Source organism: Hemitrygon akajei, chromosome 4 (assembly GCF_048418815.1).
Source record: "Hemitrygon akajei chromosome 4, sHemAka1.3, whole genome shotgun sequence".
Classification (NCBI taxonomy): domain Eukaryota; kingdom Metazoa; phylum Chordata; class Chondrichthyes; order Myliobatiformes; family Dasyatidae; genus Hemitrygon; species Hemitrygon akajei.
The window spans coordinates 64,576,978-64,601,856 of record NC_133127.1 but is presented as its reverse complement, the minus strand read 5'-3'; the positions used below and the strand labels follow the sequence as shown (position 1 = coordinate 64,601,856).

The following is a 24,879-nucleotide window of genomic DNA, read 5'->3' as shown; positions in this document are numbered from 1 at the left end:
AGTACATCGTCACAAAACAAGGCTGAAGAAAGTAACTCAAAATTCTGGAAACAGAAGGTCAGCAATATCTGTGGAAAGAGGAATTTAATTGACGTCTAGGGACAAGACAAAATCTGGAATTGCAGACTGAAGAAGGTCAAAGGATACAGCAGGATATAGATCAGCTGCAGTTATGGGCAAAGAAATGGCAGACAAAGTTTAATCTAGACAAGTATGAGCTGTTGTATTTTGGGAAGTCAAATATAAAGGGGAAATATACAGTTAATGATAGGACTCTTAACAGCACTGATGTACATAAGGTTCTTTGTGTCCAAGTCCATGACCCTCGAAAGTGGCAATGCAAATCGATAGAGTAACTCGGATTGATTCTCTAGAGCATTGAAGGGTGAGGTGTGGACCTAAATGGTTTACAAAGAAAGAGTTTTTTCCCCTAGGGTACAAATTGGAAGGCACAGTTAGGTTTAAGGTGAAGGTTAAGTTTAAAGGAAAAGTACTCCAAGTTTTTCCACATGGAAACTGGTAGGTGCTGCATCTCATGGCCAAAGGTGATAATTAGGCAATTAAGATAGTGGCATTCAAGAGGCTTTTAGATAGGAGTATGAATATGCAAGGTATGGAGGAATATGAATCGTGCGGACAAAAGTGATGTTTAATTCCGCACATTGTGGGCCGAAGGCGACTAATTCTGTGCTTGATTTGTTGTGTTGTTCCAGGAATTTCTGTTTTTCTATCAAATATTCTATATTTGCAGTTGTTTTTATTATAATTATTGTTGTTGAACTTGGGAACAACTCTTTAAGGTAACAATTTATTCATTATCCCTAATGGTGCAGTTAAATCGATTTCCACGTTTTACTTGCCTCTACATCGTTACCACAGCCAAATTTTATCTTTTATTTTAAGGAGAATCCTTATTGAATGACAAATCTCTTCAGTTTCAGGTCATGTCTGTTTTCTTGCTTTTGGACAATTCACCTGCCCCCCCCCCCCCCCACCGCTTCCTTAAATATCTCTCTTCATATCATTGAGGAAGGGCAGCCTCTGACTTTTGTTGTTGAATAATTATTCAGTATGGGCGGGTTAGCACTGATCCACATGGCAGGAGCGACCTCAGGGCCCTGTCTGCCTGCACATTTTATGCTTGCTGAAAACGTGACGCTGTTAGTGGTTGGGTCAGACAGCGACGAGTTAAGAGAGAGGCACAGAATCGCTACTGTGGTTTGGAGTGCCGAGCGCTGCCGGTATTGTCTACAGAAGAAGCTGTCGCTGTTCGGATTAGCAAATAGACACGATGTATCTCTGCAGGGTCGCTTTTTACAACCTGGCGCCCGCGGCGAAGATCTCATTCTCTTCGCGATTACTTCGGAACGCGTATAGGACTGGTGAGTGTTGCGCAGGTGCTGGGTCTCCACAAACGGTGGATTCGATTACTTTAGGAATGTTTGACAAAAGTCCCAGAGAGAATTCATCTCTCGTATCTGAATCACATGCAAGAATCTGGTGACAAGAATAATTGTATAATAACTCAGCCGGTTTAGTCCAGAAGCTTCAGCGACTTGGGAAGCTAAGCGTTGTTAAAGAATAAAAAGTTTATTTGTTTTTGTGAGCAGCGCGGACTTATTGACCCTGTCGCGTCAGTAATGTTATAATGAACTTTGTCCAATAAAAAAGAGGCCCCAAGGTCAATCACTCTAAAGCCTGATCTTTATTTAGTTCACGAGATGTACCTGTATTTAGGAGAAAATTTGAAAATATTCTCTACGGCATCTATGACTAAGAAGATTCAAGTGTTTTTAAAGTAGGACTAGTTACGAAAGAATTCAGCCTCAGGCTGATGATGTCCTTTGGAAGCAACGCATTAGTCCGCTTCATCTCAGCTGTAAAATCCACTCAGAGCGTTGATCCGAAGAGTGACAGCAATCATTTGATTATCTCTTAGCCTCAGATTTTCACATCTTCGCCAACCGAATGATTATTCCCGTATGTCTTTTACTTGCGCCTTGTAAATGTTCAATTAGTGGTGAAATGGAGAGCAGTACCGTAAATAGAATGATTACGCTGTCATTCAATGGTGCCCACATTTACCCTCTCTGATTTCAAGAGTCTGCTTGCCAAGAATTAAGTTATGTTCATAGCTCCAATTCAATCAAGTGCATTCTCCATAAGATCTTTCCTAAGAAGCTCCCTGTACGTGGTATTTGAAAATCTAGGTCACAGTTGGCTCATTAGCACAAGGGCCAGAAATTTCCTCCTTATGTGCCTCAGAGAGGTGAAAGTGATGTGCGATTTCTCTTACGTTGTATGCCAATCGAATATAAACCGTGTAACCCCCCCCCCCTCGATATTTCCCGTCGATGGTCTCTCCTCTTACATTATAGTCCCGCCCTCAGATTATATAACCTTGTCATGTGTTTCACATAGTTTCTTCAAATTAGCATTCGGTGCTTAAGCACAGCCTGGGAGGCAGCGGTTTCAATGGTGTTTTAACTGAAGGTATCAAAAAACAGCCTGAGCATAAATGTGCAAGTTTTCTTCCTTGCGGTTTCATCAGCGTTTGTGTCAGATGGTTATGTAGAAGAAGGAAGATGTTCTTGAGGAAGAAACGTGGTGTACCTCCAGAACTTCCAGGAAGGAAGGCTGTTTAAAGGTGTTAAAGCACCTTTTGTCCATGTTCTAACTTGCATCTCTTTGTAAGACTGACAGGAAATGTAGGGCTGACTGATGTCAGGAGATTAGAACATTTCAGGTCTAGTAAATATCCGTAAGGAATGACAAAGGTTCCCATCAATCTGCGTTTTAGGTTTGGATTTAAGATTTGATTGCAGCAGAACATCAACCAATCTTAGTTTGTGAAAATGCATAATGATGGAAGAACATTTACGAAGACCACACATTCTAATTTCTGATGTGTTAAATTATTCTGGTAAAGTTAACAATTTGCGGGAAGGATAACTGAAAGTGAAAAGATATGGTTCGACAGTCAGCTGGACAGTAAGAATCCTTTCCCTATAGCAGAAGTGTCAAACACCAGATGACATGTGTTCAGTATTGGTTGGGGGGAGGGGGTTGTGCGGGTGGGAAGTTTGAAGGTGTCATGACGAACAAGTATTTTTTTGCACACAGAAGGTAAGGTGCCTGGAATGGTTACCGGGGATTTAGGGATAGAAGTGGAAGCGGGTATTTTGGTGGTGTTTCAAAGGATGTTAGACACTTGACTATGAAAGGAATGAAGGGATATAGATAATACAGAGGAAACAGGCATTTATTGTAAATTGGCATCAAGATTGGCACAACATAGTGTGCACATTACCTGTTCCGTGCTGGACTGTTCTATGTTCTGGTTCAGTATGAAAAACAAACTAGTGTTTCCTCTGAGAGTATTGGTTGAGTCTTGTATTTGGTCAATGAAATATTGTAACCATGCTAATTTCTGATATTTATAAAAGGCACACAAGCATCTGGTCTGGAGTGTAATGAAAGAGGATTATAGAATAACTGCAGGACACTATAAGACCCATCATGTCTGTACCACCTCACTGCCAGGGTAATTGACTCTCTTTGAAGCCATGCATTAAAACAAAATCATAGACTTATGATATGCAATTTATTTTGAAACAAAGTATGGAAACTGCCTAGCAACACGCACAAAATGCTGGAGCAACTCAGCAGGCCAGGCAGCATCAATTAAAAAAAAGTACAGTAGACATTTTGGGCCATAACCCTTTGGCAGAACTGGGGGGAAAAAGATGAGAAGATTTAAAAAGTGGGGGAGGGGAGAAGAACACAAGGTGATAGGTGAAACCAGGAGGGGGAGGGTAAGTTTAGCTTACTTTTCTTGAAATTAATCTCTTTCTTTCCCTTTCAAAAATTTTAAAAACTCATAAGGCAAACATAATAAATTTCTGTTTAATAACTGGCTTAAGCTAAAATGGGATTTAATTTTTCTAAAGATAGATTTAATTTAAATAAAGTTTGTAAATTGATTTAATTAATGCTACTTACAACATGAAAAATTTATTGACAATGTTGAAGCAGGATGTTGTGACAACATCAGAATTTTGTTTTACAAGAGAAACGAAACCTCTCATGGAGCCAACCATTGATGGGGCACCATCAGTACAGATGCCAACACAGTTCCTCTAAGGCAGACCTTTTGTTTCCAGATATGAAGACAAAACATTACATATATCTTGGCCTTTGCTTCTTTTGGGCAGCTCTTTGCCACAGAAAAAGTTTTCTTGAATTTCACCATCATTTACAAATCTTACAGATGTTGCAAAATGAGATTTATTGGTGAAATCTGTTGACGCACCAACCTAAGATAGAGAAGCTGTTGTTTTTCAGTTTATCACAAAAATCTGTTCAGCATCATGTGACATGCCATCAATACGTTGACTTATCGTACTGTCTGAGAATTAAACCTTTTCAGTTTCTCAGAGTGCATCTTGTCCTAGCACTTCACCTACTACAATTTTACATGCTGGCATAATTAGGCTCTCACTGTGTGACTTTTTGTTTTCTGGGTAATAAGTTCTGCCATTAAATAACTTGCTTTGCTGAATCCTTTTACTGACCATGACTTTATTAACAAAAGCTTTACTCTGTTTGTTTTGAGATTCCAATGGCTGTTTAAAATAAACAACAATTATGGCTGTGATTTGTAATTAAGGGTCTTTTCAATTTTGCGGGAGCCATTGCTGCATTTTGAAGTTGTTTGCCACAGACTAGGCAGAATGGAATAGGACAACTTCGATCACCAGTCCATGTAAAACCCATTGATAAGTAGCTTTCATTGTAAAGATGGACATTTTTGTGCCTGTTGTTGCATAATAAGAATGGCATAACAAATAACTAAATGAGAAAAGTACAAAAAATACGACAACTCCACAATACAATTTACTTCTAACCTACACGATCCATGTTTTGCACCATTTACAACAATAACAAGCAGCAGGCCAACAGCTGAGTCATGTCGTATAAAAATTCTTTCTTTAGAATGAAAATTTCCCTCCAATTTTCTACTACACTGATAGAGTTTGTTTGCTCCCATAAGTCAATCAGTGGCATGTAAGGGGAAGTCAAAGCAGGTAATTCGGGAGGGAGAGGCTGATATCACAGCCCAATTTGGGCGAGTCCATTCAATGCCCAGAAAACGCACATCATGCTCCTCATTAGCCTACTGTCCTCCCCTCCGTGTAATACAACGGACACCAATCATCAGCCACCTATCCTCACTCACCAATTATCAATGGCATCCCCTATCTCGCATCAAAAACTGAGAATAAACATGGTCCTACTGCACGCTGCCATATTGGGCTCAGATACCTCTAATGAGATTGCTAACAAGTCTGCTCAGTCACTGCCCACCACTGGTTAGCATCATTAGCATTGTGCAATGCACAAAGTTCAAAAAACGATGTTTATGTTTTTAATCACGATTTCTTGTGGAAGCCCTAGTAACCTCTAGCTGAACCCTAGGATTCCAGGGAACCCTGGTTGAGAAACCCTGTTCTATTCTATCCACCTTCCTCATTATTTTATATATAGTACTGTGCAAGAGTCTTAGGCAACCTGGATTTTTTATATAAATTTTATTTTAGATGTTTCTTTTTTGTTTTCTGCATTAGTGTGTCAGTGAGGAACAGCAAATGGTTGATTTCCAAACATCCATTTTTGAAAAAAATAAATGTTACAGAAAAATTCTGTATTTCATTAAAGAAAGTAACATTAAGACCACTTTTCAAATAAAAACGTTGATTAGGTATATAGCTTGGTGCATGATTAATCAAAGATAAACAGTTGCTAATGATCAATGACATAATGTGTTGGATGAACTAAACTGATTAACTGAAACAGAAACGGGAGGTCTCTCCCAAGCAGAAAGTTCATAGCAGACAGGAGTTTCAAGACGTGCTGTCCAAGCTCTTCTGAAGAAGCTCAAAGAAATAGGCAAAGTTGAGGACCAGAAGCGCAGTGGTTGGCCATGGAAACTGAGTGCAGCAGAGAGAGACACATCAAACTGACATCCTTTTTAAATCAGAAGAACTCCAGCACTGCTATCTGCTCTAAACTCCCAGAAATCACTGGAACCCAAGTACAGTCCGAAGTCTTGTCAGAGGTGGTCTTCATGGAAGAGTTGCTACCAAAAAGCTATTCCTCCAAAGTGGACAGACCCAGGAGACTCACCTGCACACAAAAACATAAGGATTTAGGTGCTGAACAATGGTAGCAAGTGCTTTGGACTGACAAGTCATAATTTAAAATTTTTTGCTCAAGCAGGAAGCAATTTGTCCATAGAAAAGCTGGATGCGTGACGGCCAAGACCATAAAGAGCTATCTTCAGCGAAAAGAAGAACAAGGAATCCTGCAACAGATGGTATGGCTTCCACAGTCCCCTGATCTCGACATCATTGAGGCTTTCTGGTGTTTACCTGGAGAGCCAGAAGCAAGCAGGACAGCCAGAGTCTGCAGACGAAGTGTGGCATGTTGTCCAAAATGCTTGGACAGCCTACAAGCTGATTTTCATATGAAACTGCATGATAATGTACCTAAGAAAATTGATGCATTTTTAAAGGCAAACAGTGGTTAAACCAAATATTATTTTGATCTGGTTTTTACTGTTTACTGCTCTTTATAGTAATCTGTTTGGTATTTAGAAACTTTTCATTATTTTTGAGAGCAACTTGCTTTACAGATTTTTTAAAAAATTTGCCTGAGTTTTGCACAGTACTGTACATGCCTACAATCTCTCTTGGCTTTTGTATTAAAATAAAATTGTCCAAGGCTCTTGAATCATCTTTGTGATTCTAATCGCTCATCCATCAAACTATTTTTGTAAATATTTTTTGGATCCTCTCTGATACCTTCACAGTCCTTTTACAAAGTATCAAATTTCCAGTTGAGGATGGACCAGTATTTTATAAAGGTTTGTCTTTACTTTCCTGATTTTATTCTTGATACCTCTAATGAGAAAGTCCTTAATTGTTCATGCCTGTTAACCACTTTCTCATCCAGCCTTGCTGCATTCACACTGGAATAAAGAAATACAATAGAATTAATGAACAACTACACACAAAGGCTGACAAAGAACCGATGTGCAAAACAAGACAAACTGTTCAAATACCGAAAAAAGTAATATTGAATACATGATTTATAAAGTCCTTGAAAGTGAATCCATGGGTTGTGGAATCAGTTATCCATGCTGGTTCAGGAGTGTAATGATTGAAGGGTAATAACTTTTCCTGAACCTAATGCTATTTCTCAAATGGTATACTTTATATTGCTTTTCCGCATTCTTCCTTTCAAAGTGCTTTGCCTCACAATTCTCAGCATTAAACTTCATGTACCATGTGCCTACTCATTCAACCATCCTGTTTACATCCTGATACAATTTATCACTACTCTCTGCAGTTCACACTCTGCCAAATTTTTGAGTCATCCAAAAATTTATGGATTGCTGCTTGCATTCCCAAGCCTAAGGTGATAAAAAAAAACAGCAGACCTAACATTGACCTCTAGGGATCATCACTCTTCACTTTCTGAAAAAGAATCTTTCACTATCACACTATATTGTACATTATTGAGCAAACTGTGTATCCATGCAATCAATATCAGTCTTGTGCCATGATCTTCAATTTTGATGATAATCTTGTTACAGGATACGTATCTAATAAATTCTGGAGGGCCATGTACACCTTGACAATCGCATCTCCTGCCATCTGGTCCTCATTACATCCTCTGCCTCATCTAACCTCTCTATGAATACTTTGGGATACTATAAACTCTTTTTCACCAGTGAAGACATATTCAAAACACTCACTTACATGGTGAAAGGTAGAAAATCTATTTAGTAAAGCTGAAAACATTGAGTCAGGCTGCATGTGTTGGCAAAATTCAAACCAAAGATAATCCCTGGAAATTGGCCTTAATCCCCAATGCTCTAACTTCCTGCAAATGGAAGTGGCGCACAGTTAGTGAAGCTGCAAGATTTATTGTCGCCAAACATTTGGACTCAAACAATTCATACTTGTTTCTCAATCACACTTTATTTACTTGTGCACAAGGAGAACTGTCCTACCCCTGTCATAGAACTTCTAAAACCTCTGCTCAGAACTGTCAATTTTATACAGATATTGACCAACTGAAATTGTGCGTCCCTTCTAATCTCTTATACCTACACAGAATACCAATTATGATACATTCTTACAGGTATTAATAACCAATAAAACTATATGCTATTCAATCCTTTATTTACAAACGTACATTTAATCTGATTGAAGGCAGCCATTATACCGTAGTTTTAGTAAGAGTTATTGTGAAAAAGATGTGTGCTTTTCAATTGTTCATTATCTTTATTTTGTCTTGGACTGCTCATGTTGCTGGTGTTCTCTGCTGTACAAACAGGAGCTATATTTTGGAAGACCTTGCTCTGTACAGCTGCACAGTACTGTAGCTATCTTAACTTGCGGTGCAGCAGGTTCCACACTTCCCTCCTTTTGTTCTGAAAAGGGCAACATGAGCCTTGGCTAAGGTTCAATGGCACAGAGTCCATGGAACTCCATTGTAACCCCATCAGTGGCAGATGCTTGTTGGATCACGATGGGAAGGGCCATTCTTTGAAACTCGTTTTTGCAGTGGAGTATCCCAAAGCCTAGGTTGAAGAAGAGCGGTGGGACATTTTTCCAGCGCCCTGCATTCTTCAGGAAGTTGCAGCAGTTGCTTAACCGTGGCTGACACCCTCGTAGGTGAAGAATCATCAGTAAACCTCCACCAGACTTCGGTGTATTCCGAGCAAATTCCTTTAACAAGGCACAGACAGCTGAATATACCAAATCTGGTTCTTCACGTTCTGGTCATTTAACTATCCTCAGACTCCGGTACCAGTAGTTTCTTCAAGTTGTACTCCTTCAGAGACAGTACCAACATGCAGTCCAGCTTACAAAGGAGATTCCAACCCAATAGGTTAGCCTGGAGGTGGAGGGGGATGGTTCTGTGCTATGATGAACTGATGATCTCTTTTGTGCCCAAGAAGCTGGTATGTGACCTTCCGAGAGGCAGGTAACAAGACTGGTTGTCCTGACAGTTCCACAGTACTTACTGACACATTGCTCAATGGTGCCAGAGACCAATCAGAAGCACAAATTGTGGGGTAAGTGGCTCTGCTTTAGATTTAGACATCAAGCTGTTACATGGCTCAGTAAGCTCCAAGACAGTCAGAATTTTGGCATGGCACCTCTGTTGTGGTGTCTGGGGGCACTAATTGAATGGCTTTTTTAAAGTGAACTGTGTTTCCTGGGGTGGTGGTGGAAGTGGAGAATGATAATTGCTGAAGTTACCTTGGCACCGATGGCACTCTTGAGCTCGGTGGCCAGGTGGTCTGCAAATAAAACAGACTGCTCGGTGACCTCCCTGCCCTGACACCAGGCTTGTCAACGTGCTAATGCAAGTACTTCGTATGGATGTAGATCTCTGCCTTTGACAATCCTTGCCTTTCTATCCCACTCAAGTAGCGATAAACATCTTCATCTTAGGTTGCAACCCATTTACAAAAACATTTATCACAATTGGTGTCCCTGCCTCTGCAATCAATCCAGAATGATTTTGAAGTATGGTATGCCCATGTTCCACATTAATGTCTTCAACTGCCCTTTGCACAGTACAGGGCATTTTATCTGAATCTACAGTGCAAAGGAAACATTCCCTCAATACATTTGTTTGGTAAGTCCAGAGTGTATAGATTATTAGAGTTATTAATTTGGGATAAATCTATTATAAATTAAAACAATAATTTGGGAATATTTTATTAAAGATTTGTGGGCAGGGTTTAAGGTGAAGATATAGGGGTAAACCATTGGGACATTCCTGCCTGTTCTCCTGTTCAATAGATCATGGCTGATTTTTTGCTTTTATCTGGAGTCGCTTTCCTGTCCTGATCTTTAATAATATCTGGACTGATCTGCAATGTACTTGGTGAGATTTACCATTTTTCATATCTGCTGTATCTTTATGAAACAGAATAATATTACTACAGAGTGAAAATCACAGCGAAATTTTCTTAACCATGTACATTCCTTTGAAACAGTATGACCAGACTGTACACACAGCAGGTGTTCTCCACCCCTTTGAGCACTCAGAAGAGCAGTGATTGCCTGCTGGCTTCCCTTACCGCCTCCAGCCATCTCCTGCATACCCCACTCTCTTCCAACGCTTGCCTCCAGCAACAACTGTGCTAACTCATACACTTCTCCATCAGAAGACTGAGACCATTCATTCTACTGCTTCCCTCACTAATGCTGGCTTGTTGGGCCTTATATCTAGTGTTCACTCTTGCTGTTGTGCTGAAAAAGTAAGATTTTCTAGTTTTTCTCCACTTGGTTCATTTCTGAACACTTCCTGTCATAAGAACAAAAGAAATAGGAGCAGGAATAGGCTATCCAGCCCATTGAGCCCGCTCCACCATTCAATAAGACCATGACTGATCTGACCATGGACTCATCTCCACCTACCTGCCTTTTCCCCATAACCTTAATTCCCCTGCTATGCAAAACTCTATCCAACCCTGTCTTAAATATATTTACTGAGGTAACCTCAACTGCTTCATTGGGCAGAGAATTCCACAGATTCACCACTCTCTGGGAAAAGCAGTTCCTCCTACTCTCCGTCCTAAATTTACTTCCCCAAATTTTGAGGCTATGTCTCCTAGTCCTAGTCTCACCTACCAGTGGAAACAACTTTCTGCCTGTATCTCATCTATCCCTTTCATAATTTTATATGTTTCTATAAGATCTCCCCTCATTCTTCTGAATCCCAGCGAGTGCAGTCCCAGGTGATTCAAACTCTCCTCATAGTCTGACCCCCCTCATCTCTGGAATTAAATTGGTGAACCTCTTCTGTACTGCCTCCAAATCCAGTATATGCTGTCCATGAAGTCCAATCACTTGCTCCTTCAACCCTGTTCCTATTTAAATTGTTGACTCTCTACTTCCTTTCTGGCCTCCCAAGTTAATGGTTCTTCCTCCTCAGGATCTCTCTTCCTCTACTGTCATCACCCCTTTCCTCATAAACTAGCCTTCAGCATGGCCATCTCCCCCTCCCACTCCAATATCTTTGAATGTGCTGTAGCTTCCTGCACTTGTGGCCACCATGAAGATTGAAGATTTGTGGAAATATACAGTGAAATGCGTCGTTTAATCAAATCAAATCAGGGAGGACTGTGCTCGGGGCAGCTGGTGAGTTGTCAAGCTTCCACCACCAACATTGCACGCTCACAACTCACTAATCCTAAATGTACATTTTTGGAATGTAGGAGGAAACCAGAGCCCCCGGAGGAAACCCATATGGTGGCTGGAAAAAATAAACAAACACCTTACAGACATCGACGGGATTCCACACCTGATTGTCCGGGCTGTACTGTAAAGCGTCGTGCTGACCACAGTGCTGCGTTCTGCCACTCAGCTGCCTGACACAGCTTTGGCAGCCAAACAGCTCTGTTCAATCTTTTCGCATGACTTGAAACCATGACTCTGTTCAGTTTGAGATTAACACATCAATTTAACGTCCTTCAGGACAGGGAGTCCTTCTCAGTAAAGACACCGTCAAGTTTATGTTGCCCTGTACTCGAAGTCTGATCCAAGTGCCCCACCTTCATCCCGTGGAGCTTCCTCACCATTAACCACTGCTAAACAAAGGGCATGCTATGTCAGCACTGGAACCTGTGGCTGCCCCCAGCACACTCTCAGATGTGTCGGTTATTAACACAAACAATGCATTTCACTATATGTCCTGCTACTCATGCGATAAATAAACTTTAATCTTGTCTTTTTGTGTCAAGTGTTCACACCTGATCTGTCCCATTGATAACTGAATAACAGACACCCCTGGAGTTCTGTGTATTTTTTACAATGATGTGGCTTCACGTTCTGGCTGGAAGACAGAATCCAGTTTACCAAATGGTTCTTTATCCATCCACACAGATGATTTCATTACAACAGCAAAAGAGAAAACAGTAACAGAACACAGAATAATGTGTTACGTTCGTAGAGGAAGTGTAGTACAGGTGGACTAAATGACGAAGTATTCTGTAACGTTGAATCCATCTTATTGTACATGGGAACAATTCAATAGGCTTATAACAGCGGGATAGAATCTGGCCTTGAGCCTAGTACAAAGTGCTTTCAGGCTTTTCCATCTTCTGCCTGATGGGAGGGACGAGGAGAGAGAATGTCAAGAGGGGTTAGACTCTTTCTGATTATGTTAGCTGCTTTTCCGGGGCAGTGAGAGATGTAGAAGAGTCCATGGGAGGGTGAGGATGGTTTTTGAGATGTGTTGAGCAGTGTCCACAACTCTCTGCAGTTTGTTCTGGTCTCAGGCAAAACAGTTACCATTCCAAGTAGGATGCTTTCTGTGCTGCATCTATATAAATTAATGAGGGTCAATGAGGAATTGCAAACTTCCTTTCCAACCATGTCATCCCATTGGTGTTGAATGCTGTGATTAGATTACACTTTAGCTCTGTATGATTCTCTGCTCTCTTATATCACCACTTTGGTTTGCTTCGCAGGGATCCGCCAAATGTCTTCCGGTGGTCATTCAGGTTCCTCAGGCGAGAACGTGTTTTATGCTCTGATGATCGGTGGAGTGTTTGCAGGCGCAGGCCTTTATGTAAGATCCAGTTCAATTAACATATCAATTTCAGGCTCTGTTCTTTTACCTTGCATAATATACTGTCCCTCCCCTTCAAGCTTATGTCTGACACTTCACTCACACCAAACTCAGTGCGGTTACTGAACAGCAGTGAACTGCCCCCATGAGGAAAACTGAGTCAGATTTTAATACTCATCATGATTTAATTACTAGGACTTCCTCCTCTGACTGGGAAAGTTATGGATCATGGGTTCAGGGGTGAGCACAAGGTCTAGGCTGATACTCCAGAGGGGCATTGAGTGAGGGTATTTTTATTGTCTTTCAGATTAGCTTTTGGCCTCTCAACTGGGTGTGAAGTATCACATGGCAATATTTAAAAAATAAATAAAGAGATTATCTCTGCTGTCCTGGGCCAGTATTTGTCTATTACAAGCTTATTAATAAAATCAATAATGAGGTAATTGTGCATTGCTCTTTGTAGGAATTTTTGGTCCATATGTTTGTGAACAATAAATTTCAACTTCATTGGCTTAAAATGGCGAAAGATTCAATACTTTAGAAATGCAAATCTCTCTGCTTCCCATCTTTTAAATTTGGAAATTGCAGATTTAAGGTACCCCTTTTTCAAGCAGCACTGGAAAAGATCCAGCTGCTGATTGACTTCTGACCTGCCAGGCGGAGGCTGTACCGGAATGAAAAGACACACCGGACAGAAATCAGTGATTCTCGCTTGTATGCAGAAATTGCATAAAAATCAGTTGGCTGCAGTTTCTTTTAGAATTAGTAACTAATGTTGGATTGTGTTTCCCCAGGCATACAAAGTTCTCCAAGAGGACAAAGTCAGGTACAACGACAGAATTGCAGAGCTAATGGAGCGTCCGAAGAGCATCCAGAGTGAGTCCGAAGAGATGCCTCAGGATCTTCAACCCAAGAGTAAGTTTTACTTTTATGCATAAGTTTCAGGCATCACAGATCCTGATCTACTTGTTGTGCCAGGCTCAGCTAGAATGTTTGTCAGTGCTTGCCTGGGCATATAAATAAGCATTTGGAAAATTAAACCTTTAGCGGGGATTAAATAGTTGTGACTGATGTAGAATTAGACACAGCTGGCAACAATCTGGAATATAAGTGCTTTTTACAAATGAAAATTAGAGGGTTATAAATGAAACTTGGCCTGAAATCCCCAGGAATTGCTCTTGGCTTTAGGCACGCCGTGACTGAATTTATAAAGATCACTGCTCACACTGGGTCTCCTATGACTAGCGAGAGTGAAGTAATGCTGAGAGGTGGTGGTGAGTTTGAGCTCAGTGTTATAGGCACGTACGGAACCGGATGTGTTTTCAGATGATTTCATGAAGGTCTAAGAACTAAGGATATGTCCTAGGGAAATTTGGAGGCATTGCTATAGGTAATTATGGAATCAATCCCAGACTGGTGAACAACCGAGGAGAGATGCAGGAGGATGTTGTTGTGATCTCCTATGGGCAAACCCACAGACAAGACAAAAAGGATGAGGAGAATCAGTTTATCATGGTCACTGGCATCATATCGGGCAGTGTTTTTTTTTCTCATGGACTTCCCAATTACCATTTTCATTGTGCCAAATATGATTCAGTTTCCTTTGAGAATTAGGGGGAGCTGAAGGGTCTAGCAACCCTCCAAGTTACTTGAACACATAGTAAACACAAAGTACACTGCAGATGCTGTGGTCAAATCAAAACATACAAAAAAGCTGGATGAACTCAGCAGGTCAGGCAGCATCCGTTGAAAGAAGCAGTCAACGTTTTGGGTAAAAACCCTTCGTCAGGACGAAGGGTTTCGACCCGAAACGTTGACTGCTTCTTTCAACGGATACTTGAACACATATTTAGCTTTAATCCCACAAAGAGGCCTATGGAAACAATGCAAAGAATGAAACACATAATGCCATAAACATAAATCAGAAAAGATAATTGGGGAAAGATTGCCAAGCAAATACTTATGTTATTTATCCATTCAACTTTTTATAAATAACAGGAAGAGAGTATGAATATTATGAATCAAGTTGAGAAATAAACTTGGTCAGATTGCTCTTCAGGAAAAGTGTAAAATAAGCAGCACTGAATACACATCATCCGATTTTCTTTCAAGAATTAAAGTAGAATTAAAAATACTTCTGCCATTTTTGTTGCTTACCGCTGTTGCAAAACAACTAATTTCACATCACCTAAGTCAGTGATAATGATATTGATTTTGATTCTGTAAAGCTCTGATGACTTCTACAAGCTATGAAACTCAAAATAGCTCCTGCTATTTCTCTTTTCGATAACTCAGGAATTATAACTATGGAACAACGTCATCAATTTAACACGACTATTCCTCTCAGTGTGTTTAAGCACAAATCCTCAAGGCAACGACAGTATCCATCAACTCCAGGAAGCAATGTCATTTAAATAAGATGTGGTATAAGCTCATTCAGCAAATGTTTTATAATTATAATAGGGTGGATAACACAGTTAATGGAGAGAAAGTCATTAAAATTTCATAGGTCGTAGCCTCTATCCATCCTTAGAGTGAAAAGTAGTACAAATGTACAATTTTATTTATTTAATATAGCTGTGTTAAAGTAATTGTGCTGATAAGTAAGTTTTTTTTATTAGAACAGGAATGCTTGAGCATAAGAAAAGATATGGTGCCAACGGAGCAGACAAGAAGAATGGTTGCAGAATTTTAAAGGAAGCTCAACGTAAAGTTAAACTGACACCAGACTGTAGGATGAGAAAGCAGTGGTCTTGTCTCCAGCTGAGGAGGGAGCATTTCTTGCATTTTACTTTGTTTTATTGTTGGTAGCATGGGAGTTCGGTGAGGTCCAATGGGGTAAAATATGCTCGCAGTGAAATGGGATGGTCTTCTAATTTTGCCCCAGCAATATTTTCTGAATGAATAAAATGGGCCAAGGATTTGAAGTTGATATTGTCAGAAGGATGTTTAAATACATCCTTGCTTGGCATGGTGGCAGAAAGAATTAAAGTTCATGACATTATGAAGGGACAACATTAAATATGTGATTGATTGGATGTATACAAACTTGAGAAAGTCTGCAGATGCTGGAAATCCAAAGCAATACACACAAAATGCTGGAGGAACTCAACAAGCCAGGCAGTATCTACAGAAAAGAGTAAACAGTCGACGTTTCAGGCCAAGAGCCTTCATCAGGATTGGAAGTCAGAGCAAGAAGGTGTGGAAGAAGTACAAGGTGGTAGGTGATAGGTGAAACCAGGAGCGGGGCAGGGGTGAAGTAAAGAGCTGGAAAGTTGATATCACTAATTTTAAATAGAATGAAACACATTTTCGATATGCTAAAGCTGCAAAGGATTCCACTTCCTTTGTATCTAGATGCTGTTTTCTTTTTGTCAGTGCTTGGCATCCAAATGGTGGTCATGATTCACTGAAGTTAGCTGTGGCATTGATACAGTATTTTGGATTTTCCTGAAAGATGACCTTTGAGCAGAACTGCCTTTCTCATATTTTCAGTTTTATGATGTCATGAAAGGAACCTTCCATGGCTATTGTAAATTACAAAGCAGGAACTGGTAGTAGGAAATTAAATCCATGAATACAATATAGACTATATGACAATTAGATGATAAAACCATAAGATATAGGAGGAGAATTAGGCCATTTGGTCTCCTCTGTCCTTTCATCGTGGCTGATCCAGTTTTCCTCTCAGTTGCAATCTCCTACCTTCTCTCCATACCCCTTCATACGCTGACCAATCAAGGAACAATCAGCCTCTGACTTGGCCTCCACAGCTACCTGGGGCAACAAATTCCACAGATTCACCACTCTCTGGCTGAAGAAATTCCTCCTCATCTCTGTTCTAAAAGGACGCCCCTCTATTCTGAGGCTGTGTCTTCTGATCTTAGACTCTCCCACCACAGGAAACATCTCTTGACATCCACTCTATCAAGGCCTTTCACCATTTGATAGGTTTCAATGAGGTCATCCCTCATTCTTCTGAATTCCAGTGAATACAGGCCCAGAGCCATCAAATGTTCTTTGTATGATGAGCCATTCTGAACTGGAATCATTTTCTCCAGTTTCTGCACATCCTTATTAAGATAAGGGACCCAGAACTGTTCACAATTCTCAAAGTGAAGCCTTACAGGTACTTTATAAAGTCTCAATGTTGTATCCTTGTTTTTATATTCTAGTCCTCTTGAAATGAATGCTAACATCACATTTGCGTTCCTCATCACAGACTCAACCTGCAAATTAACCTTTAGGGAATCCTGGACAAGGATTCCCAAGTCCCTCTGTGCCTCAATTTTTTTACTACTTCCTCTCCATTTAGAAAATAATCAACCCTTTCATTTCTTCTACTAAAGTGCATGACCATACACTTCCCAACACTATATTCCATTTGCCATTTCTTCGCCCATTCTCCTAATCTGTCTAGGTCTTTCTGTAGCTTCTCTACTTCCTCAAAACGACCTACTCCTTCAGGTATCTTCGTATTATCTGCAAACTGCAACAAAGCCATCAATTCCATCATCCAAATCATTGACGTATAATATAAAAAGAATCAGTCCCAGCACAGACCTCCATGGAACACCACTACTCACCAGCAGCCAACCAGAAAAGGCTCCCTCTAATCCCACTCTTTTCGTCCTGCCAGTCAACTATTGCTTTATCCATGTTAGAGTCTTCCCAGTAATACCACGGTCGCATAGCTTGGTAAGCAGCCTCATGTCGTGCCTTGTCGAAGGCCTTCTGAAAATCCGAAATGACAACATCAACTGATTTTCCTTTGTCTATCTTTCTTGTTAATTCTTCAAAGAATACCGACAGATTAGTCAGGCAGGATTTTCACTTGAGGAAACCGTGCTGACCATGGCCTATTTTATCGTGTGCCTCCAAGTAGCCCAAAACGACATCCTTAACAATTGACTCCAACATTTTCCCGACCACTGAAGTCAGATTAACTGGTTTATAATTTCCTTTCTTCTGCCTCTCTCTCTTCCTGAGAGTGGAGTGCCATTTGCAATTTTCCAGTCTTCTGGAACCGTTCCAGAATCCAGAGATTCTTGAAAGACCATTACTATTGCCTCCCAATGTCTGGTCCAGGTGAGTTATCTACCTTCAGACCTTTCAGTTTCCTAAGAACCTTCTCCCTAGTAATCTCCCTAGACATCTGGAACTTCCACCACATTGTTAGTGTTTTCCACAGTGAAGAATAATGCAAAATGCTTATTCAACTCGTCCACCATTTCTTTGTCCCCCATCACTACCTCTCCAGCATCGTTTTCCAGTGGTTTGATATCCACCCCCTTTTACACTTTATGTAACTTTAAGAAACTTCTGCTATCCTCTTTAATATTATTGGCTAGTTTACTTTTGTATTCCATCATTACCTTCTTAGACACTTTTTTAAGTGGCCTTTTGTTGGTATTTGAAAACTTCCCACTATTTTTTGCTTCATTATATGGCCTCTCATGGGCTTTTACGTTGACTTTGACTTATCTCAGTTGTGTCATCTTGCCTTTAGAATACTTCTTCCTCTTTGGGAAATATATATCTTGTGCCTTCAGAAATGCTTCCTGAAATTCCAGCCATTGCTGCTCTGCCGTCATCCCTGCCGGTGTTCACTCCCAATCAATTCTGGCCAACTCCTCTCTCATGCTTCTAATTCCCTTTACTCCACTGTAACACTGATACATCTGACTTTAGCTTCTCCATCTCAAAATTCAGGATGAATTCAATCATGTTATGATCACTTGCCTCTAAGGGTTCTTTTAACTTAAGCTCTCTTATCAATTACAGTTTGTTGCATAACCCCCATTCAGAATAGCTGACCTCCTTGTGGGCTCAATCACGAAGTACTCTTAAAACAAGCCATCTCGAAGGCACTGTAAAAATTCCCCCTCTTGGAATCTAGCATGAACCTGATTTTCCCAGTCTACCTGCATATTGAAATCCCCCATGACTATTATAACACTGCCCTTTTGGCATGCATTTTCTCTCTCCCATTGTAATTTGTAGACCACATCTTTGCTAATGTTTGGGGTGTATGTAAATAAATCCCATTAGTGTATTTTCAGCCTTCCAGTTCCTTAGCTCTATCCACAATGATTCAACACCTTCTGACCCTCTATCACCTTTCTCTAATGATTTGACTTCATTTTTTACTAACAGAGCAAAGCCACCTCCTCCACCTTCCTGCCTGTCCTTTCGATACAATGCATATCCTTTGACATTAAGCTCCCAGCTACAATCTTCTTTCAGCCATTAGTTTCACAGTGTGATTCGGTGCAGAACAAACGAGTCTCCTCAAACTAAAGTTCCTTGATTAGTTTTTACAATAAAATCCCACTTCTTTGGGCTATCACTTTTCTGTAATTCCATATTTTCATACAAAATGGAGTTCTGAGTTATCGTGGACACCTGTAAGTCTGCATTTCTAGAACTTTGCTTTCTCCGCTGTTGGTTTTAATTTTCTGTGACTTCTTCCCTCCCTTCCAGTTCCTAATTTACAGCTTTTTCTTGGATGCTGGTTGTATCCTGTATTGTGAATACCTCTACAAAAAGAAATCTTTAATTCATCTATCCCAAATTATGGACCACATCATACTAATTAAAATCTGTTTTTGAAGGCTCCTTATTTCTCACTTTGTATCTTTGGAGACTTGATTGTCATATTGTTTGTCCCAAAATTTTCACTATTTTGTTTCCTTTCTGTTACTTGAGATAATTGTAAATTTTAGCACAACAATGCTTCATCATGGAATTTATTTGATTGTGACTCGACAGAATTAAAATTCTTACTTTAATTTCTTCTGCTTATTTCCCAGTCTTCTCCCTTCCTCTCCTGAAGATGTTGACTCATGTGAAGATGCAGGTGTTCAGGCTGTTATTCACATTAAAAAAAAATTCCAGCCAATGGTTCTCATGAGTGTGTGAGTGCAAATGTCAGCATTGCAGGAAGCAGCAGGCCTGTGTCAGATCCTGCCTGTGGCCAGGATCTGCACCAAAGAGGTTTCAGGGCAGGAGCTGTGCTAATGTTTTCTCTTCATTAGTTCAGAGATCCAAAGATCAATTGAGACACTCCTGTTGCTGCTCACATGAGCAAACTTTCACAGAGTTGGAATCCTCCTTGGGACATACAACTTTTGAGTTCTGTAGTGACTGATGTTTTTACTTACAAGGTCAAGTGAGGGAACTTGACAGCACTTTCTGTCTTTAACAAAATGATCCTGATGCTATTTGTGGTTTAACAAATTCTTTATTCTTTGTTTCTCCTACTTACAGGTACAGAGAAAGCTGGTGAGTACCCAATAATCATTTGAACTTAATATGTAATTTATAGTGAATTGCCTGGAGTAACTATAGATAGCATTCTTAAATATTCGCAGAAATGCCTACTTAAAACCATGCATGATTGAAGATGCCAACACGGTTAGTTGTTAAGGCATGATTAGTTTAAGGTTTGCTTATTAATATGCAGTTAAATGCATCTGGGTCTATATCGCACAATCCCTGGCTTATGTAGTATGTTGGAAGTTTTAGTTTGGGATGTGCTGAAAACATAAATGCTGTAGGTAACACTAACAAAATTAGCATACACATTGAGGTTTTTAAAGAAGTAGTATAATGTACTTTGCACAAGAAACATTTTTGTGAATGCATATCAAAACCGTAAGACACATTTCACTTAACCACAGGTTAAATAAAACTGATATGTATCAATGGCATCAATTCCAACATTCTTGGGATAAACATTATTTATAAAATTTGTTTCTGTGATTTGGAATGTTAGTCCTCACAATCTTTCTTTGGCCCCAAAAACCAGATATCCCCAGTGGATGTCAATGGAACAAGACTTCCTTTCTACCATCCAGAGAAAGTTCATGCAAAACCCTGTCCCCATCTCGCAGAAAACTTGGGATTCCCATATACATAAGTTCCTTAGCAACCTACTCCTTTACTTCCTACTTAACTCCCAAAGGCAGACAAAAGATCATGGATATTTTTAGGTAAAAATGTTTTAAAAACCAAGTTATAAAAAATGGCATACACTTGAGATTATGAATATACTGTAACACCAACATAAATGTGCATATACATACAAAATTGGATATAAGCATGCTTGATAAATTCTGAACTCAAGAGCTCCATTATTAATTGGGGAAGTGGGGTGTCCAACATTTTTACCTATGGTGATATAATAATAATCTTTCAGACATTGAGAAGTAATATTTTAAATCTAATGAAATAACAATGGTAAGTTTTGAAAGTGTACTTAAAAATTGGATCAAACTGTCCCTTAATATTTGAAAGAAAAAAATAGCAGTAAAGATCTTCCATTTTTACTGTGGGTGGCACAGTAGTGTAGTGGTTAGTGTAATGCTATTACTGTGTCAGTGACCCGGATTCAATTCTTCCGCTGTCTGTAAGGAGATTGTTTGTTCTCCCCATGACCGTGAGGGTTTCCTCTGGACATTCCAGTTTCCTTCCACATTCCAAAGACGTACGAGTTAGTAGGTTAATTGGTCACACATGAGTAATTGGACAGTACAGGCTCATTGGGTGGGAAGGTCCTGTCTCTATGTAAATTCTTTTTGAGTTGGAAAACTTCATTTTTGCTACTTTTATTCTTCCCAGTTTCTAAGTACGGGTGTCCCCCCCCCCCACTTTACAAAGGTAGAGCGTTCCTATGAAACCTTTCTTAAGCTGAAATGGCATAAAGCGAAGAACCATTAATTTATATGGAAAAAATTTTCTTGAAAGCAAAAATCCTCTTTGTAATGCGAAAATAGGTTATTAATGTAGGTCTTTTGTAAAAGCGAAACGGCATAAAGTGAACATTTGTAAAGCGGGGGACACCTGCTATGATAAGCTGTTAGTTCAGTGACAGGTAGATAGATAGATAGATAGATAGATATTTTATTCATCCCCATGGGGAAATTCAACTTTTTTTCCAATGTCCCATACACTTGTTGTAGCAAAACTAATTACATACAATACTTAACTCAGTAAAAAATATGATATGCATCTAAATCACTATCTCAAAAAGCATTAATAATAGCTTTTAAAAAGTTCTTAAGTCCTGGCGGTAGAATTGTAAAGCCTAATGGCATTGGGGAGTATTGACCTCTTCATCCTGTCTGAGGAGCATTGCATCGATAGTAACCTGTCGCTGAAACTGCTTCTCTGTCTCTGGATGGTGCTATGTAGAGGATGTTCAGAGTTATCCATAATTGACCGTAGCCTACTCAGCGCCCTTCGCTCAGCTACCGATGTTAAACTCTCCAGTACTTTGCCCACGACAGAGCCCGCCTTCCTTACCAACTTATTAAGACATGAGGCGTCCCTCTTCTTAATGCTTCCTCCCCAACACGCCACCACAAAGAAGAGGGCGCTCTCCACAACTGACCTATAGAACATCTTCAGCATCTCACTACAGACATTGAATGACGCCAACCTTCTTAGGAAGTACAGTCGACTCTGTGCCTTCCTGCACAAGGCATCTGTGTTGGCAGTCCAGTCTAGCTTCTCGTCTAACTGTACTCCCAGATACTTGTAGGTCTTAACCTGCTCCACACGTTCTCCATTAATGATCACTGGCTCCATATGAGGCCTAGATCTCCTAAAGTCCACCACCATCTCCTTGGTCTTGGTGATATTGAGACGCAGGTAGTTTGAGTTGCACCATATCACAAAGTCCTGTATCAGTTTCCTATACTCCTCCTCCTGTCCATTCCTGACACACCCCACTATGGCCGTGTCATCAGCGAACTTCTGCACATGGCAGGACTCCGAGTTATATTGGAAGTCTGATGTGTACAGGGTGAACAGGTATACAGGTACATGTATAGGAAAGGCTTAGAGGGATCTGGGTCAAATACAAGCAAATTGGGCCAGTTTAGATAGGCAGCTTGGTTGGTTGGCATGGATGATTTGGGCTTAAGGATCTGTTTCCATGCAGTATGACTCGACAACGGGAAGCAAATGGAAGATTATCAACCATGTACAGGCGGGTGTGCAGTTTAAATTGGCGTCATGGTAACAATGGGTATTGCAGGCCAAAGGGCTGGTTCCTGTCCTGCACTGTTCTATGTTACTAAAGGGTTAAGATCATGGGTTAATTTTGAGAATATAGCTTTCTTGTTTTCTTCTTTTTGTCTATGCAGGCAACTTGCATGTTACAGGGGATGGTGTGTTTCTAGAAAAAATGTTCTTAATGGTATCATGATTTTCTGTAAAGTGAAACCACATCATCTGAGACTGTATCAAGAAACACAAGATGAAAAATATAAATTATGTGTTTACTTATTTACTTTTTTATTTGGACTTCCTCTTCAGCACTTATTAAATGTTGTTCTTTATTGTACACTTTCCAGAATAAAATGCCAAGAATACAACAGTCTAAATGTGGATGTATAGTTGGACACCAGGGGTAGATCTCTTGTATTTTTCTCATTCCTACGGAAATTCATTTGAACTGAATGTCTGCTTACTTATTTGCCAACATTGCTTTAAGACATTTAAATTTATGTAAGATATAGAGCATCAAAATGAAAGTACCTCATTAAAGTGCATTTTTATAAATAATGCATTTATTCACTTAGTTTATTTTAAAGCTGAGCATATTTTCCATATCTGTCTTTATGTTTATCATCCTGCATTGTACTCTAATTCAGTAATCCCTTTCAAGCCAACTGATAAACCATCATGCATTGTTACTTATTTCCTCACTGATGTTAAATTTGTATAAAATGCAGGCACATTAACATTTCCCCGAACTATAACATTCTTCATGTAACTTACAAGAACACTTCATAAAGAGGGGAATTACTGTGTGTCAGTGCTGTTGCCGGCCCTTTCCTTTGACTAAGGCTAATGACTGTCAATTGCAAATTTTAAGAACAGAACTGCTTGCCTTTTGCATGCTGCACAGACTTATAAGTAATCTATTTTCTGTGCTTTTGGTTTTGAATGGACATATCACTCTGCTGTCGTCATGGGTTAGCTTAACGGGCTTCATTGCTTGGAGGTTTAGTGAGTGATGCAGTGCTGTTTGCTTTGGAGATTTCTTCTGTGGCATTCCTCAATGTATTCAACAACTGTTCCTCCAATTGCTCATTATAACCAAAATACCTTTTCTTTCCAATTTTCTCCTTGCTTATCACTTCCCAGTGTTGAATCATGTTAGGATATGGCCCTGTTCACACTTGCTTTTTTCCCTGGCTTAGCATATCAATATGGCCATTCTATGTGAGACAGTGGTGGCATCCGTTACTCTTTCGAGACCATGGATCTGCACCTGGAATGGTTTCCAGGGCGCAGGCCTGGGCAAAGTTGTATGGAAGACCGGCAGTTGCCCAAGCAGCAAGTCTCCCCTCTCCATGACACCGATGTTGTCCAAGGGAAGGGCAAGGGCCGATACAGCTTGGCACCGGTGTCGTCCCAGGAGTTTCCAGAATGAGGTTGAAGGCAACGTCAGACTGCCTTAGAGACTCCAGCTCTGGATTTGTCCTCAGGGTTTACTCCCGAAGCCTTTCCCATGAGTGGGTATGGCCGCAAGGCAGCGGAGGTTTGAAATCAGAGATTTCCCTCTCTTAGATGGACTGCCTTCCCAGGCTGATGAGCTTCATCTATGTGAAGCACTGGTTTTAAGGCACCAGGACCCATCTTCGCCCCTTCTCCTGTCAGTAGAAAACAGTTCCGCCGGGCTTAAGAGGCTAAGCCACACGAGAAGGCCAGGAGCTGAACTTGGTTGTCAGAGGCTATTTGAGTCGCATGCCATGAGGAGAACTTTTAGGTAGTGGGAGCTTGTCCCCACTACCACTCCTCGGCTTGACAACCTTGGAAAAGCTTTATATACGATTTGTTATTAAACCACTCAAACCTTAGATTCTAAATTGACATCCAAGATAAAGCAGGAACTGGACTCAGTACCAAAATGAATAAGCTGTTGTTCTGATCCCAGTTAATACCTGGTAAATTGTGCTGGGACTCAAACTGACATGTGCACTTCAGTTGAGACAGTACACAGATATTTTAATGGACAGCTAACTATTGCAGGCATCATTGCTAACTATAACTCTGGGCCAACTGATGCGCACAGGTCAGTTTGAGTCCCAGCACAATTTACCAGGATCGGAACAACAGCTTATTCATTTTGGTACTGAGTCCAGTTCCTGCTTTGTCTTGGATGTCAATTTAGGATCTAAGATTTGAGTGGTTTAATATCAGATC

General features: G+C 40.2%; 1 protein-coding gene across 1 annotated transcript in view; it reads left to right on the top strand.

Moving 5' to 3' along the window:
• Nucleotides 1-1,102: 1,102 nt before the first annotated feature.
• mgarpa (mitochondria localized glutamic acid rich protein a) overlaps nt 1,103-24,879 on the top strand; it is a 35,985-nt gene continuing 12,208 nt past the window's right edge. Inside the window, exons 1-4 of the mRNA XM_073042710.1 lie at nt 1,103-1,382; nt 12,560-12,660; nt 13,455-13,575; nt 19,930-19,944. Of these exons, the coding sequence (XP_072898811.1) occupies nt 1,292-1,382; nt 12,560-12,660; nt 13,455-13,575; nt 19,930-19,944 (328 nt within the window). The 5' untranslated portion in view covers nt 1,103-1,291. The remainder of the gene's footprint in view (nt 1,383-12,559; nt 12,661-13,454; nt 13,576-19,929; nt 19,945-24,879) is intronic.